This window comes from Danio rerio, chromosome 3 (genome assembly GCF_052040795.2).
Source record: "Danio rerio strain M-AB ecotype USA chromosome 3, GRCz13ab, whole genome shotgun sequence".
NCBI classification, from domain to species: Eukaryota; Metazoa; Chordata; class Actinopteri; order Cypriniformes; family Danionidae; genus Danio; species Danio rerio.
In genome coordinates, this window is record NC_141023.1 from 49680329 (window position 1) to 49695884 (window position 15556).

The following is a 15556-nucleotide window of genomic DNA, read 5'->3' on the forward strand; positions in this document are numbered from 1 at the left end:
ACACACACGCATGCACGCACGCGCACACACACACACACACACACACACACACACACACACACACACACACACACACACACACACACACACATATATATATATATATATATATATATATATATATATATATATATATATATATAAATTAAATGTGAATATGTGAATGATTATGATACATCTGTGACATTCTGTACACACACACACACACAGACACACACTATTACTACACACACACACACGCATTTACTGTATGTGCAGATGACTTTACCTCACAGTAGATTGACACATAATGTGGCTGCTGGACCCCATAATGTATTTTAGAGACTTTTTTTTTCCTACTTCCACTATTTCTACTTCTTCTACTACTTCTACTCGACTACTACTACTACTACTTTTTTTTTTTTTTCAATTCAATTCAGCTTTATTTGTATAGCGCTTTTACAATGTAGATTGTGTCAAAGCAGCTTCACATAAATGGTCATAGTAATTGGAACAGTGTGGTTCAGGTTTAAGTGTTTAAGTTCAGTTCAGTTCAGTTTAGCTCAGTTCAGTGTGATTTAATCATTACTGAGAGTACAAACACTGAAGAGCAAATTCAACGATGCGTAGCTCTACCAATCCTGAACCATGCGAGGCAGTGGCGACAGCGGAGAGGGAAAAAAAACTTCACCTGATGGGAGTGAAGAAAAAAAAAACCTTGAGAGAACCAGACTCAGTTGGGCACGACCATTTTAATTTCTCCGCTGGCCAAAAGTCTTGTGCAGAACTTCATTCGCCGTGGTTTATGCTGGAAGATGGCCTCAATGAAGACTCGTCTGTCCCTGGAGCGTCGCTGGAATCAGACTCATGTTCTCCACTCCCCACGACCATCAGCGCAGCAGCAGCTCAGGATATGGCCTGGTCCCGGATATGGAATCCTTGGGATCATCACGTCGCTGGTCTTGGATCCAATCAGTGACTCCGCCTAATCTGAGGACCTCGGGATGAGTATCCCCAGGTGAAAATAGAGAATAAAGAGAATAATTAGCGTAGCTGCTGTTCATAGTGTATATAAACAAGATGCAGAAGCCTGTGTGGAACCCGCTAGGTGATGCATTGAGTGTATGCTTTACTAAACAGATAGGTCTTTAATCTAGTTTTGAACTGGGAGAGTGTGTCTGAGCCTCGGACATTACCAGGAAGGCTATTCCAGAGTGTAGGAGCCATGAAAGAGAAGGCTCGACCTCCTTTACTTGATTTTGCTATTCTAGGTACTACCAGAAGCCCTGAATTTTGAGATCTTAAGGAGCGAGTTGGTTCGTAGCGAGACAGAAGGTTGGTTAGATAAACAGGAGCTAGATTATTTAGAGCTTTATAGGTGAGAAGTAATATTTTAAATTCAATACGAAATTTAACAGGCAGCCAGTGTAAGGAGGATAAAATTGGGGTTATATGATCATATTTTCTAGACCTGGTCAGAACTCTGGCTGCTGCATTTTGCACTAATTGAAGTTTGTTAATAGAGGATGCTGGGCAGCCAGCAAATAGAGCATTACAGTAATCCAGTCTCGAAGTCATAAAAGCATGGACTAGCTTTTCTGCATCTGAGATGGATAGCATATTTCGTAATTTAGCGATATTTCTCAGATGAAAGAAGGCAGTTTTTGTGACATGGGATATATGGTTTTTAAAAGTTAGATTGCTGTCTAATATGACACCCAGATCTTTTATAGTAGAGCTAAAGCTAACTTTGTATCCCTCTAATTGTAAATTGAGTTGCGAGATCTGCTGTGTGCAAGATTTAGGCCCAATAAGTAATAATTCTGTTTTGTCTGAGTTTAAGAGAAGAAAATTGTTGGTCATCCAGTCTTTGATGTCTTTGATTTTGATTTTGAGTTTAATATTAAGGAAATCACTAAAGATTGATGCAACTCCACCACCACGACCAGTTTGACGAGCCTCATGTTTATATAAGAATCCTGGAGGAGTTGCTTCATTTAAGCTAATATAGTCATTTTGTTTCAGCCAGGTTTCAGTGAGACAGAGTGCATTAAGATTGTTTTCTGTTATTATTTCATTAATGATAAGTGCTTTAGGTGCAAGTGACCTGATGTTTAGGAGACCAAGTTTTACGAAATTTGTATTTTCACTTTCTACTGGTTTTTCTGGTTTGATTCTTACTAGATTTTTCCTGGAGCACACAGTACGTTTATTTCTTAATCTAATAATACGAGGAACAGACACAGTCTCTATAGGATTCGCCAGATATGCGTTACTGATGTTTAAGTGGGGTGAACAAGAGTCTAGGTGGCTATAGTGTGAATTTTGTGAATTTTTACCTGCTAGTCAGATGGTGCGAAGTAGTCTGGAGATGTTGTCCGACAGGAGTTCAGCTCCGGCTCGACTGGGGTGCAGGCCGTCAGGACGGAAGAGCCTAGGACGCTCCCAGAAAAGATTCCAGTTATTAGCAAAGAGCAATTTCTGTTCTTTACACCATGTTATTAGCCATTCATTCAAAGCTAAAAGTCTACTGAACCTTTCATTTCCTCGGCGGTAGGTAGGAAGCGGCCCAGAAACGATGATCTGCGTGGCGGGCGAGGTGCGTCGAACCGTCTCGATCAGGCTCCTGAAGTCCTTCTTCAGGATCTCCGACTGCCGGAGCCCGGTGTCGTTTGTCCCCACGTGGAGGACAACGGCACCGGGGCTCTCGGCAGCGCCCAGGATGGTTGGAATCTGTGTAGAAATATTTTTCACACGGGCACCAGGAAAGCAGAAAGTACGTACTTTATTACCTTTTGAGGAGGCGGCACGGACGTGACGAACGATCGAGTCACCGATGATGGCCACATCGGGACCCGACTCGCGGAGAGGGGAGAAGCGGTTCTCCGTGGAGATCTCGAACACAGGCGGAGACGTTCTGCCCCGGGATCTGGAAAGCACCTTGCGCGGCTGCACCCAGGCGCCGTGGTAGCCGGGTGTCGGCGTGAACGACGCCTGGCTGAGCCGCGCCCCGGGTGCGCTGGGCCTGGACAGAGAAGGACGCGGGGTTGAGGTAGAGGGAATGATGTGGTTGTAATTTCCACGTACCTTAGGTGATGAGACGGCCTTAGCATTAGGTACGGCTAGAAGCCGTTCCCGTAGCCGCGACCGTCTTACCACCAGCGCGCGGATCTGGGACTCCACTTCTTCCAGCTCCAGCTCCAACGCCTCCATCGATGCTTCTCCTGCACACAAGGACAGAGACGGAAGCGACATTTTACGGGGTAAAGAGCAAAGCCAGTAAGTCAAAAGTGTATGGTTAAAGAGGTCGGTAGCTTTAGCTGACCAGCGGCGCTAGCAGGCTAAAGCTACAAACAACAGGCGGATGCTCGAGGGACAGACCGTTTTTAAAGCAGCTTTGTTTGTATAAATGTATTAAGGGTTTGGTCACCCTAAGTAGGAGAGACAAATACTTAGCGAATGAGGAAGAATTTAATGATTAAGATTTAAATTGCGAGTAAATAGCAAGTCCAAGCTTCAAGCACAGAGTGTGTGACCGAACGGAGACAGTGACGCCAGTGACGTCGACAGTGACAGTACTTCTACTACTACTACTATTACTACTATTACTACTACTACTACTACTACTACTACTACTACTACTATTACCTAATACTACCACCACCACTACTACTACTACTACTACTACTACTTATACTACCACCACTACTACTACTGCTGCTGCTACTACTACTACCTCTACTACTAGTACTACTACTACTACTACTACTACTACTACTACTACTGATAATAATAATAATAATAATAATAATAATAATAATAATAATAGTTGGTTCAGTCCACTGTAGCAACACCTAATGAATAATATACTAAGCCAAAGGAAAATGAATGAATCAATGAATAAATAATATTAAAATAATAATAATATTTTGCGATATACAATTATGAGAACAAAGGGTGAAATTCTGATCATTTTTATTTAAGAACAGATTACAAAAAAACTAGTAAACCCATTATAACTTAGAATTATTAAATTAATGTTACTCATTTTTTATAATCATGCACATAGTTCATTTACCTCTTAATTTAGAGAAACAGGTTCACTCGCTTTTAGTTGGTAAGTTAGTTAGTTAGTTAGTTAGTTAGTTAGTTAGTTAGTTAGTTTGTTTGTTTGTTTGTTTGTTTGTTTGTTTGTTTGTTTGTTTGTTTGTTTGTTTGTTAGTTAGTTAGTTAGTTAGTTAGTTAGTTAGTTAGTTAGTTTTGTTTGTTTGTTTGTTTGTTTGTTTGTTTGTTTGTTAGTTAGTTAGTTAGTTAGTTAGTTAGTTAGTTAGTTAGTTAGTTAGTTAGTTTGTTTAAAGCTTTATTAATCCTCATAGGGCACTTCATTTTGACACTGTAGTGTTTCATGTAACAACAACGGCACACAGCACAATAATCCCCAAGACATAACATCAGTACACAAACAAAAACCGGAAAGAAAAATACAAAAAACTAATAATGCTAAAAATAACAATAATTATTTATAAGGAAAAAATTAATAATAGTAATAAAAATAATCCATCGATCAACTACATTTATTACATAACCGAATAGCACCAGGCACAATTGTATATTTATAACGATTTGCGGAACAACATATTGTCCTTAGACATCAGGGCAAGCACTCAAAATATGTTTTAGAGGTGTTTGCTGTCTTCTATTATTTTATAAGCCATCCTCAACAACTGCTGTTCATAATTGGATGCAAGACTTTGCAGGGGAACTCCTTAAATGTTTTGAGCACAAATTAAAAATGCCTTTTTGTAAGAAAAGTCAACTAATCGCTTTACAAATAGATTGTTTACTCATTTTTTTTAAATTAAATTCAGCTTATCACTTTTTACAGTGTGTGTGTGTGTCCTCATAGTACCACAGCGTTCCCTAAGAGATAAATTGGGAAAACCAATGTATGTGAAGTAAATTTACTGCAATTTGTGAAAACATGTCAAATACTGTGATTTGTCCAATCATAGCCTTGCGATTTCAGCTGTGAAAGGTGATGCTTCAGACTGCTGCCCGGTAAATTGTTACGTTTACTGAATGAAAATACAAAGTATAAATCTCACAAGGATAAAATGCAGGGCTGACCATAGCTTGGTGATCATCTAAAGACATACACAAACAGATATGCATATTACAACTAATGAAAGGTATTAATTTAAATCAACCAGACTTGTTTGCAATGACAAAATTGATATAGAAACAATAAAAAAACAAACTAAAAACAAATTTAAACGAGTAAATCACAAGAAATTGAATTAAGCATGCAGTTTTGATGTAGAAAATATATAGTGAATGTAAATAAAATAGGATATTTCCTTATCTATTTAGTTAAAAGCTTAATTTAAACCTTTCCCCAGTAATGGGTTGCAGCTGAAAGGGCATCTACTGCGTCAAACAAATCCTGGATAAGTTGGAGGTTTATTTCAGAGACTAAGCTAAAAAGAAAATGAATGGATGAGTAATTTAAACTTGCAAAAGACCATTGTTTTTACATTGTGTGCAAGACTTGCTCTTTAATTACTCTTATATATATATAATCATTTATTTATTTGGTCTTTTTTATTAATTGCTCGGGGAATGAAGTTGTCTATTTGAATAGAAAATAAATTAGAAAAAAAAAAAATGTGTTGTCTTGATATAATCACACGACATTGCTAATTGGCTGAAATGAAAAATACAACTTTTGGTTAATTTAACATTTTATATTTAAATTAGATGATAGAAAACACAATCTGGGTCAAGGACAAGGCATCCCATTCCATTCCCAGAGAGTATAGCATTTTATACGCATAGAAAGACCATGCAATAAATGTGTATATATATATATATATATATATATATATATATATATATATATATATATATATATATATATATATATATATATATATATATATAGTATAACATGTAATTTTTAACATTTCTTATACGTCAAATGCCTTTTTTAATAAACCCTGTGAAAACAAATTATCAAAAGAATGAAAAAAAATATATTGTTGTCATTTGTAACATTTATATTTACGTAAAAAATAAACATACTTATTCTGACTTAAAACTATAAATATGTGGTTATCTTGTCTAATTTTATAATATTTAAAATTATTTTAAATGTGCTGAATCAAATGATAGTACCTAGTGGTTTGAAGGATATTTATTTATTTATTTATTTATTTATTTATTTATTTTTCTTTTAGGATAAATCTTCAAAAAGTTATTATTTATTCTTTTAATAATCTTCAGTGTTCATTAAGTCTTTGACTGTTTCATCAACAAACTAAATAAAAAAAATAAATAAAATAAATAAATAAATAGTATTTTTAATAATAAAGTGCATATATACACTGTAAAACCCAACAGTCAATTTTATCAAACGAAAAACGTGTAGTTAGCTAAAAACATACTGAAAGTAACTCATTGTTGAAGGTAATGAGTTGATTATTTACTTATTATACTTAAACTTAAATTGAGTTAGTTTACAGTTTTCTAATAGATTATTATTATTATTATTTTAATCTCAAATGGTTTGCAGCAATTGGTTTCCTCAAATAGTTTGAGTTACCCTAAATTTTTTGGGTTTTACAGTGTAGGCCATAGATTATACATTCATTCATTCATTCATTCATTCATTCAGCCCAAACTCCCACTTAAAAAAAATATTATAATATTATCTGTGTTTGTGTCTAATAGCAGTCATATGGTGGTCAGTGTTAGCCACAAATTCAATATGTGTGCATTTGAGGCATGATTCATACCAACTTCTTTTCTATCTAAGTTTAACTCATGCTCAAAAGAAAAGCTTTTTTAAATTTTTTTCTAACTTTAGCAAGCATCACCTGCAAATTACAAATTTGCACATGCCTTCATCTTTAGTCAGTAAACTAGAAAAGAATCTCAAGCTAAAAAGGTCACTGAAACACCTGAATAGATCCCAATTTTCAACTGTTCTTATTTTTGTGCCTCAGTAAAAAAAAAAAAAGCAATAACTGCCAATTGCCGAACTAAGTAAAAAGCTCATGTTTTTTCCTCACATAAATGGAAATATTTCATTACATTCAGTATATATTAATTTAGACGAGTTACATACTGCCAATGACAGGAGCTCATTTCTATGGGGGGAAAAAGTAATACTTTATAATAAGGTTCTATTAGATGCTGGTTCATACTTATTCATTCATTTTCTTTTCAGATTAGTCCCTTTATTAATCCGGGGTCACCACAACAGAATGAACTGCCAACTTATCCAGCACGTTTTTACCCAACGGATGCCCTTTTAGTCATCTCTGGGAAGCATCCACACACCCTCATTCACACTCATACACTACGGACAATTTAGCCACCCAACTCACGTGTACCGCATGTCTTTGTACAGTGGGGGAAACCGGATCATCCGGAGGAAACCCACGCAACACAGAGAGAACATGCAAACTCCACACAGGAACGTTTATATATTTACTAATATGAAAAATAAATGAACAATACATCTATTGCAGTATGCATTAATGTTTGTTAACGTTAGTTATTGAAAATAAAGTTGTTCATAGTTAGTCCATCTTAAAGGGCACATATTTTACCCTTTTTCAAGATTTAAAAGGAGTATTGGGTGCCTCCAGAAAGTGTCTATAATGTTTCAGTTCAAATTACCCATCAGATTATTTATATATAACTTTTTAGAAGTTTTTAAATGTTCTGTTCTGAACACATTGTAGCTGTTTTTTTTTTTTTTTTTTTTGCCTGTTCCTTTAATGCAAATGAGCTAGTTCTCCCCACCCACCATGTGTCTGTCAGAGTATGTCTCCATTTCTTGCTGTGTCAGATAAACAGAACAGTGACACATGAAGGAAGCAGATCTCACATAATGTTTGAGAGAAATATTGAACTATGAACTTTCCCAATGAATATTTGATGTATTTGTTGTGGAGTTAATTCCTAATTAAAAGCTTTTCTGCAATGAGTCACACACAATATCATCACAAAGTTTAAGCATGCACACACAGCGTGTGTTTTGCTTTGCATTGTTTTTGCACGGCAAATGTGACAGGATACATGATAATATGCATTGCTGTATGGATATCTGTTATGTTAATGTACAAAATAAACCTGATTTAACATCCACAAACCTGAATGGAAGCGTCTTTTTTATAAGTTAATGTAGTGATGAATTACAGCAATTATACCGTTTTTACTTTCTTTATCAGAAAAATGAGTTTATAAAGTTTTTAAACTAGTAAAACTCACTCTTGATCACATTTGATGATGATTGATGATCACAGAGAGCTGAACAGATCTTTTCCAGTTGCTTTGGACACGTTACGTCATGTCGAATTATACGCATTAAAAGAGCTACATGTCATTACACTGCTGTCAATAAATTCGGTATTTAGGGAAACCACACTCCTATGTCACGTTGCGGTTGGCCTCAGAATGTGAGGGAATATTTTAACGTCAGGAAATAAAAAATAAATAAATAAATAAATCTTGTTGGATTTATTTCACTCCAATATATAGGATTTTCATAGGTGCCCTTAAACTCTTAATTATTACACTGGTGTCTAGAATACTTGATTCTGATTGGTCAGTTACAGCATTCCAAGATGCAGCATTTCAATGAGACAAATGAAATGTCAAGCAGGGAATTCTGAGAAAGTAAATTTACGTTTATTCACTGTAAATTGTTAATAAATGCTAGACAATATTGTTTATTATTTGTTTATGTTATTAAATACACACTCTAAATAAATTCTGTAAATTTTTTGAGTAAAAACAATGCAGCTGTGTAAATGGTAGAAACATAAAATGAATGTTTACATTTTAAGGTTTATCACCGTATATGCAATAAACATTATTTATTAATATTTCATATAACCTAAAACATTAATGATACGGGGAAAAAAAGAAAAAAAAAGAGAAAAAATAGAACCATGCAGAAAAATGAAGTATTTATCAGAGGAAGTAAATTTACGGGTATTTACTGTAAATGGTTAATAAATGCTGGACAAAATAATTTATTATTTATTTTTGTTAATAAATACAGACTGTAAAATTTACGGTAAAACAAGATGCAGCTGTGGTAATGGTAGGAATGTAAAAGGATTTTTACATTTTACAGTATATTACCATCAAAATTTTATATAACTTAAAACACTAATGATGAAAAAAAAAATAGCACCATGAAAAAAAAATAAGTGTCATGCTGGGAATTCTGAGAAAATAAATTTACGGTTATTCACCATAATTGGTAATTAAATGCTTGACAATATTGTTTATTGTCAATATTGTTAGTGTTAATAAATACACACTGCAAATACATTCTGTAAAATTTATGATACAACACAATGCTATATTATCAATATAACTTATAACTCTAATGATGGGGGGAAAAAAATGAACCATGAAGAAAAATGAAGTGTCATGCAGAACATTCTGAGAAAGTGAATGTACGGTTATTCACCGTATATAAGGAAACTTACTGTTAACTAGGTTACAATTTTTTACTAATTTTACCATTTGTTAAGTCACAAACTTTTTTTTTTTTTTGTTACAGTTCATTAACTAACTAGTGAAACCTTTTTGTAAAGTATGGCCAAACATGTAGATTCTTCCAGGAAGACCCAAGCAAAGATGGCTTCATTACGCACTACCACTACACCACTTTAAATCCTCATCTTCCATCAGCGATCATCAATGCCCTTCATCTGACAGGTAGATCTTCATAAATAGCAGCACCTCAAAACCTATCCGCGGCTAACTCTCTCCTGCTTTCTCTCTGTCGATCTGTTTCTCTTTCTCTTTTGCAAAATGAAATAGTCCATTATCTGCTCTCAGGGCTAATTGGTGTATTAACGCCATGCTGTGGGTGACAGAGGGAGCAAGGGAGACGTTGAATGAATATGGATGAGAGCGAGTCAGTGCGTTCGTGTGCACGCGAGAGAAACACTGGGGGAGGGAGTTGCGCAGAAAGAGTGAAAATGGGAGGCCAAGGTAAATCTTTTCAGCTACACAAGTGGTTGAGAGGTGGATGGTGAAATGATGAGTGCTGGTGGGGAGGGGAGAAAAACGTCCAGTAATGGCTATGTGTGTGTGTATTTTTTTTTTCCAGGCGGCCTTCTCTCTATCCTTCTCTATTCCTCTCTCACCGACATTGCCCATCAGCCCAATTATCCACTTTCCGTGGCGCCAGTGCCAGCATATGGAAATGCAAATTGCAGAGAGAAATGTTTTCCTTTTTTTCAAAAGCAGTAGAAGGTAAGTAGCTCTTGAGGATGGGGGGAGACAGAGGAAGCGTTTGCGTTGGTGGGAAGTACGTATCTTAATGCTGTTTGTCACCTCCACATGTATTCCCAAGAGCTGCTTAAAGGAACACTCCACTCTTTGTTGTTTTCAAAATTGGTTCATTTTAAAACTCCCCTTGAGTTAAACAGGTGAAATCTACCATTTGTGAATCATGTCAACCATCTCCAAGTCTGGCAGCAGCATTTAGCTAAGCTTAGCATAAATCATTGAACGGGAATAGACCATTAGCATGCATTTTAAATGAAACAAACATGATGTGCTTTACCAGCGGACTATCAGCTTTAATTTGAAGGTATTTACATGCAACTCAGGTGAACGCTGTAGGAATTACAACAGTTTACACTTTTGCCTCCCACTTGTTAAGGGACCGATAGTAATTGGACTGAAAAATAATTGGAAATCAAATTTTCACTTTTTAATACTTGGATAAGAATCCTTTGCAGTCAATTACAGCCCGAAGTCTTGAACGCATAGACACCACCAGACGCTGGGTTTCATTCCTGATGGTGCTTTATCAGGCCTCCAGAGCAACTGTCTTCAGTTTCTGCTTGTTCTTGGGGCATTGTCCCTACAGTTTTGTCTTCAGCAAGTGAAATGCATGCTCAATCAGATTCAGTTCAGGTGATTGACTTGGCCATCATTTATTCATCAATAAATACAAGAGAACCAGTTCCATTAACAGCCATACATGCCCGCGCCATGTCACTACTACTATGAGCAGTTCCTTTCCTTCTTCATACTCTACTTTTCCCATCACTGTCACAAGTTGATCTTGAGCTCATCTGTCCATAGGGTGTTGTTCCAACACTGTGAGGGATTTTTTTTAAAACTCTAATCTGGCTTTCCTGTTTTTGAGGCTTACCAATGGTTTACATCTCGTGGTGAAGTCTTGTTTTAATAGTCGTCCGAGTCCTTTGGTATTGCTGAGCTTAACGGTGCATCCTTTCTTTTAAAGAATCGTCCACAAAGTAGTTTTGGCCACGCCTAATGTTTTTGCTATCTTGTTAGTTTTGTTTCTTCAGCCTAATGGCTTGCTTAACTGGTAGTGACAGCTCTTTGGATCTCATCTTGAGAGTTGACAGCAACAGAATCCACATGCAAATAGCATACTTAAAATGAACTCGGGACCTTTTATCTGCTTATTGTGATTGGGAGAATGAGGGAATAACACACACCTGGCCATGGAGCAGCTTAGACACCAATTGTCTAACTACTTTTGGACCCTTAACAAGTGAGAAGCACATTTGCAAACAGTTGTAATTCCTTCAGCGTTCACCTGATTTGAATGTAAATACCCTCAAATTAAAGCTGACAGTCTGCAGTTAAAGCATGTCATTTCATTTCAAAGCCATTAAGTTGGTGTATAGAGCGAAACATGTTAAAATTGTGTCGATGTCCAAATATTTACAGATCTAACTGTATATTATATATCCGCAATAATAATCATGGAACCTTGTTATTATGTTATGGTCCGTACTTATATATGATGTGTGATTGGTGACCCTAAGACAACATAACATGAATTAACAACGAACAAGTGCTTCAGTTATATAATTTAATAACATAACATAACCAGCAAAACAATAAAACATGACAAGAAACCCAACAACATAATAAATAAAAAACCAAGCAAACCTAAAGCAGGTTGGGACTCCCCACTCTAAACTAATATCAAAAGTAAAGTATAAAGGAGAACACAACAATTAAGCCATTAGAAGCTGTGGTGGTGTGGAGGAATGAGCGAGAACCAGAAGTCTGCTTCCTTTTATTTTTTAAAGCCTGACATCACCAAATCAACCAATAGAAAACTGAAAAGGGAAAAAGACAAATAAGATCCACTGAAAGTAATAATTACAGGCAGGAGTAACATACCATATTATGCAGCACCTGAAAATTTAGCATCCATGGAGAAATTTGAAACAGCAATTTTCAAGCATTTTTCAGGCACTGCGTGATATCATTAAACCGGCTGTAAGGCCATTGTAGAGCGGCAAAGTTTCTTGACTATTATGCTGAAATGAGAGCATAATTCATAGCCAAACTGGGCTAGCAACGTTTAAATTTCTATCAGTTTAAATCCAGCATCTGGAGATTGCTGGTTAATATTTACAAATCCACCATGTTATGGACTACAGCACCCAGTCATGCAACACACACTCACACAACCAGTTCCAGATTCCCACTGATTAGACTTTCACAGCTGATGCTGCTTTTGGGACTAAATGCTGCACTAAATTAGCAGCACGAACACATTCAGTTGCTGAATCTTGTCTACTGTTTGTGACACTACAACTTGTTTTCCTTTCTCTTGCTTTCCTGTGTTTTTTGATCCTTGCCTTGTTTATTCAACCCAGGCTCATTCTGAAAATGTAGTCCTGCGGACATTTCTGGAGACCGCGATTTACGTGGTTGAAGGTACATATGGCTGCTTTTCATTTTTTTTAAGAGAAGGCTACGGGGCCGTGTGACGTTGCTCCTCTTCACGTTCGCCGACTGACTGCTCACCTCCGTGTGGAGGGCTTTCCCACTGCAACTAGTTTGACCACGATGAAGGCGACAAACAGTTTAGAGACTGGGGAAGAGCAGTTGTAGAAATCAAGTAAGACAAAAACAGAACCCAAAAAAAATAAAGTTAACAAGTTCATAACAGGGTGAGAATGTGGTGAAATCCGAAAACGCGGACAAAATCAGACAAGGGCTTTTCGCATGGTTTCTTTCTGGACAGCATTTGTAAATCATTGCTTGGGTTTAAGGAAGCAAGAGAGCGGGCAGGCGGGTCAGTTGGTAAAACTGGTTGCGTTTAGGGAAGTAGGAGGAGGAGGGTGGGTCGGCCGGTTGCCCGGTCGCCCAGTCAATCATTTAGTCATTTAGTCAGTCGGACAGATGGTCACTCGACAGCAGCCTCCGGCGGCTTTACGCAAAAACAGTTTGCGCCTGTGAGAGGTGTTTAAAATGCGAAAAAGTGCACACAGCAGCCTCTCGCGGATTCGCGAAAACAAAAACTGCACAAATACGTACCTCCCGGGACGTATTTCGCCGTCTACAGAAACGTCTGCGGGTCTACGTTTCTAGAATGACCCTGGGTTGCATTTATTTGTGTATTTCTGTCTGCTGCCTGTCTCTGACCATCTGCCTGCCTATTGACTATGATTATGGATTGCCTGTATATATCTGTTTGCCTCCTGTGTTGACCATTGCTTGCCTCATCTCTCTAATAAACCTGCATTTGAATCCTCACCCCTGTTGTCAGCGTCATATCACCATTACAACTACAGAAGACTCATGCTTTAAAAAGCTAAATAAACAAAACTTTAAAGTCAAAGATTCTAACAGTTTAATCCAATTTAATGATTTATGCTAAGCTAAACTAAAAAATCTCTAGCCAGATCCAGAGATCAGTTCAATGGTTTCAAAAATGGTAAAACTCAACTGTTCAACTATAGAGGAATAGTAAAATGAGTAAATTTTCCAACAAAAAGACAGAAAAACGTGGAGTTTTCCTTTAAATATAAATCTTTTTTTTTTTCCTTTAAGTGGATGCATCTAAACATACTCTCAGGTATTTTTTTTTTCTCTCTCTCTCAGTTTTCTAGCATCTCTCCAGTCATGCAAAAGCCTCCCGGCTGTTGAGTTAGCCTGCAGCTTCTAGCACTTTAGGTTAACAGATCAAAGGTCCATTTCCGTTCCATCGTGCGTGGCAGTGAGACATGTGGCGTATGATTATTCCGATAAGCTGCTGATATCCTCCAGGGTGGAAAGGATCAAATCAGAGGCTTTGTTGTGTTCATTATGCACACTCTCTCCAGTCACCTCTCTCCATGGCTCCTCCGGAGAGCGCCGCAAAAGGCGACTCCTCGAATCCGCCGCATGCTCAATTATTTTCAATTATACCCATTGGCCTCCCTTGTATCTTTTCCCGTAACTTAATTGTGATCTGAAATGACTTGTTGATTGACAGCAGAAGGCAATTGGAGGCGGGAGAGACGGCGGCCCCTCTGGTAATTATCACAGATTGGTGTCAAGCACACATATTCCACAACTCCCTCTCCATCCGACAACAGCCTTCTGCGTCAGCGCAATCACTCAGATGGGAGCGAGGATGTCACAGACGGCGATGCAGTAGTCATATTTAAGACAGGAAAAACTCACATATGGTTTGTTAACCGTAGTGGTGCAAGATATACAGCGTTTCCCTGTAATTTCACGCCAAACTGTCTTTGATGACTAGACGACCTTGGTTGTTATGAGTCTTTGCGAATTACATAAAGAGCAGTAAAGAGCAGCTCCATGAAGACATTTAATCCGGGGTCACAAGAGGGGCTATTTTCTGAGGTGATTTACTGTGCTTACTCATCTCTCCCAGCTTCATCCACTAGAGAAAGCAGAGCCGTGTCTTGATCGTTTAGATGTCTTATATGTCTATAACGACAGAGTGCTGTACTTTGGTATTTGAGCAGATCTTCAGTGGACTCAATTCAGGACCAAGGACAGCTCAGCATTCACAGTATAACTTCAGCACTGTGGACAGCGAACTTAAGGCTGACAGGTTGGATTTACAATATAGGCTTGTTTTTAGTAATGTGGTTATGATTAAATAAGCTGCATTGATCATGCCATTGTTTATAGTCATTTCTTGTGTATGAAAGCATTAATGTGTCAAAAATCGGTCTACACTGGATGTGGTGAGAGATATATCCTCCAGCAGTAAATTCGGTTCTGTTCTGTGATGCACACCAAGTAACAAAAATAGCATGTAAAATCTATACTCTAACAATAAACAAATGTAATAAATAGCCTTGTAAATTACTAAAAAAATAATAAAAATAAACATGATACATTACAATATAGACTTATCAACAATACTTTATTTAATTTATTAACCAAATAGTTATTTGTTCTTTACTTTTGTTATTTAAAGTAGCTGAAGAACTACAATACTCAGTATAAATGAGTTTGGTGCTCACATTAACATGACTATTTTCTACAGGATGCTTTAAAGTATTATATTTGTGCAAATACATTAGATTAGTCAGTTCCTAAGACAAAAGTGATCAACTAATCTTACAAAAACAGTGAAGAGAACAGTGCAAAAATTACTAACACAAACTAAATAAAATATATGCATCCAAATAGGGTTAATGCTAAAAACGTCATTATATATATTAGTTAAAATTTAGTTGAAAACCTGCCAATATGCATCTAGTATGCTAGTAAGAGCTTGAGTAGCTGGTTCAGATATGTAATT

The 15556-nt window shown here is 36.9% G+C and overlaps 1 protein-coding gene and 1 long non-coding RNA gene across 2 annotated transcripts in view; one reads left to right on the forward strand and one right to left on the reverse strand.

Annotated features, from left to right (window-relative positions):
- Positions 1 to 15556, forward strand: part of LOC147846022 (uncharacterized) — an 885319-nt gene that overhangs the window by 214533 nt on the left and 655230 nt on the right. The window lies entirely within an intron of this gene.
- On the reverse strand, positions 393 to 3544 carry LOC137490764 (uncharacterized). The gene is made up of 2 exons (XM_087245135.1): positions 3361 to 3544; positions 393 to 3203 (listed from the first exon to the last, which is right to left on the reverse strand). Exon 2 carries the CDS (start codon positions 3190 to 3192, stop codon positions 2326 to 2328), a length of 867 nt encoding a protein of 288 aa, XP_087101261.1. The 5' UTR covers positions 3193 to 3203; positions 3361 to 3544; the 3' UTR covers positions 393 to 2325.

Excerpts from the sequence above, each read along its gene's own strand:
- LOC137490764 (XM_087245135.1), bottom strand. The coding sequence starts at position 3,192 with ATGGAGGCGTTGGAGCTGGAGCTGGAAGAAGTGGAGTCCCAGATCCGC.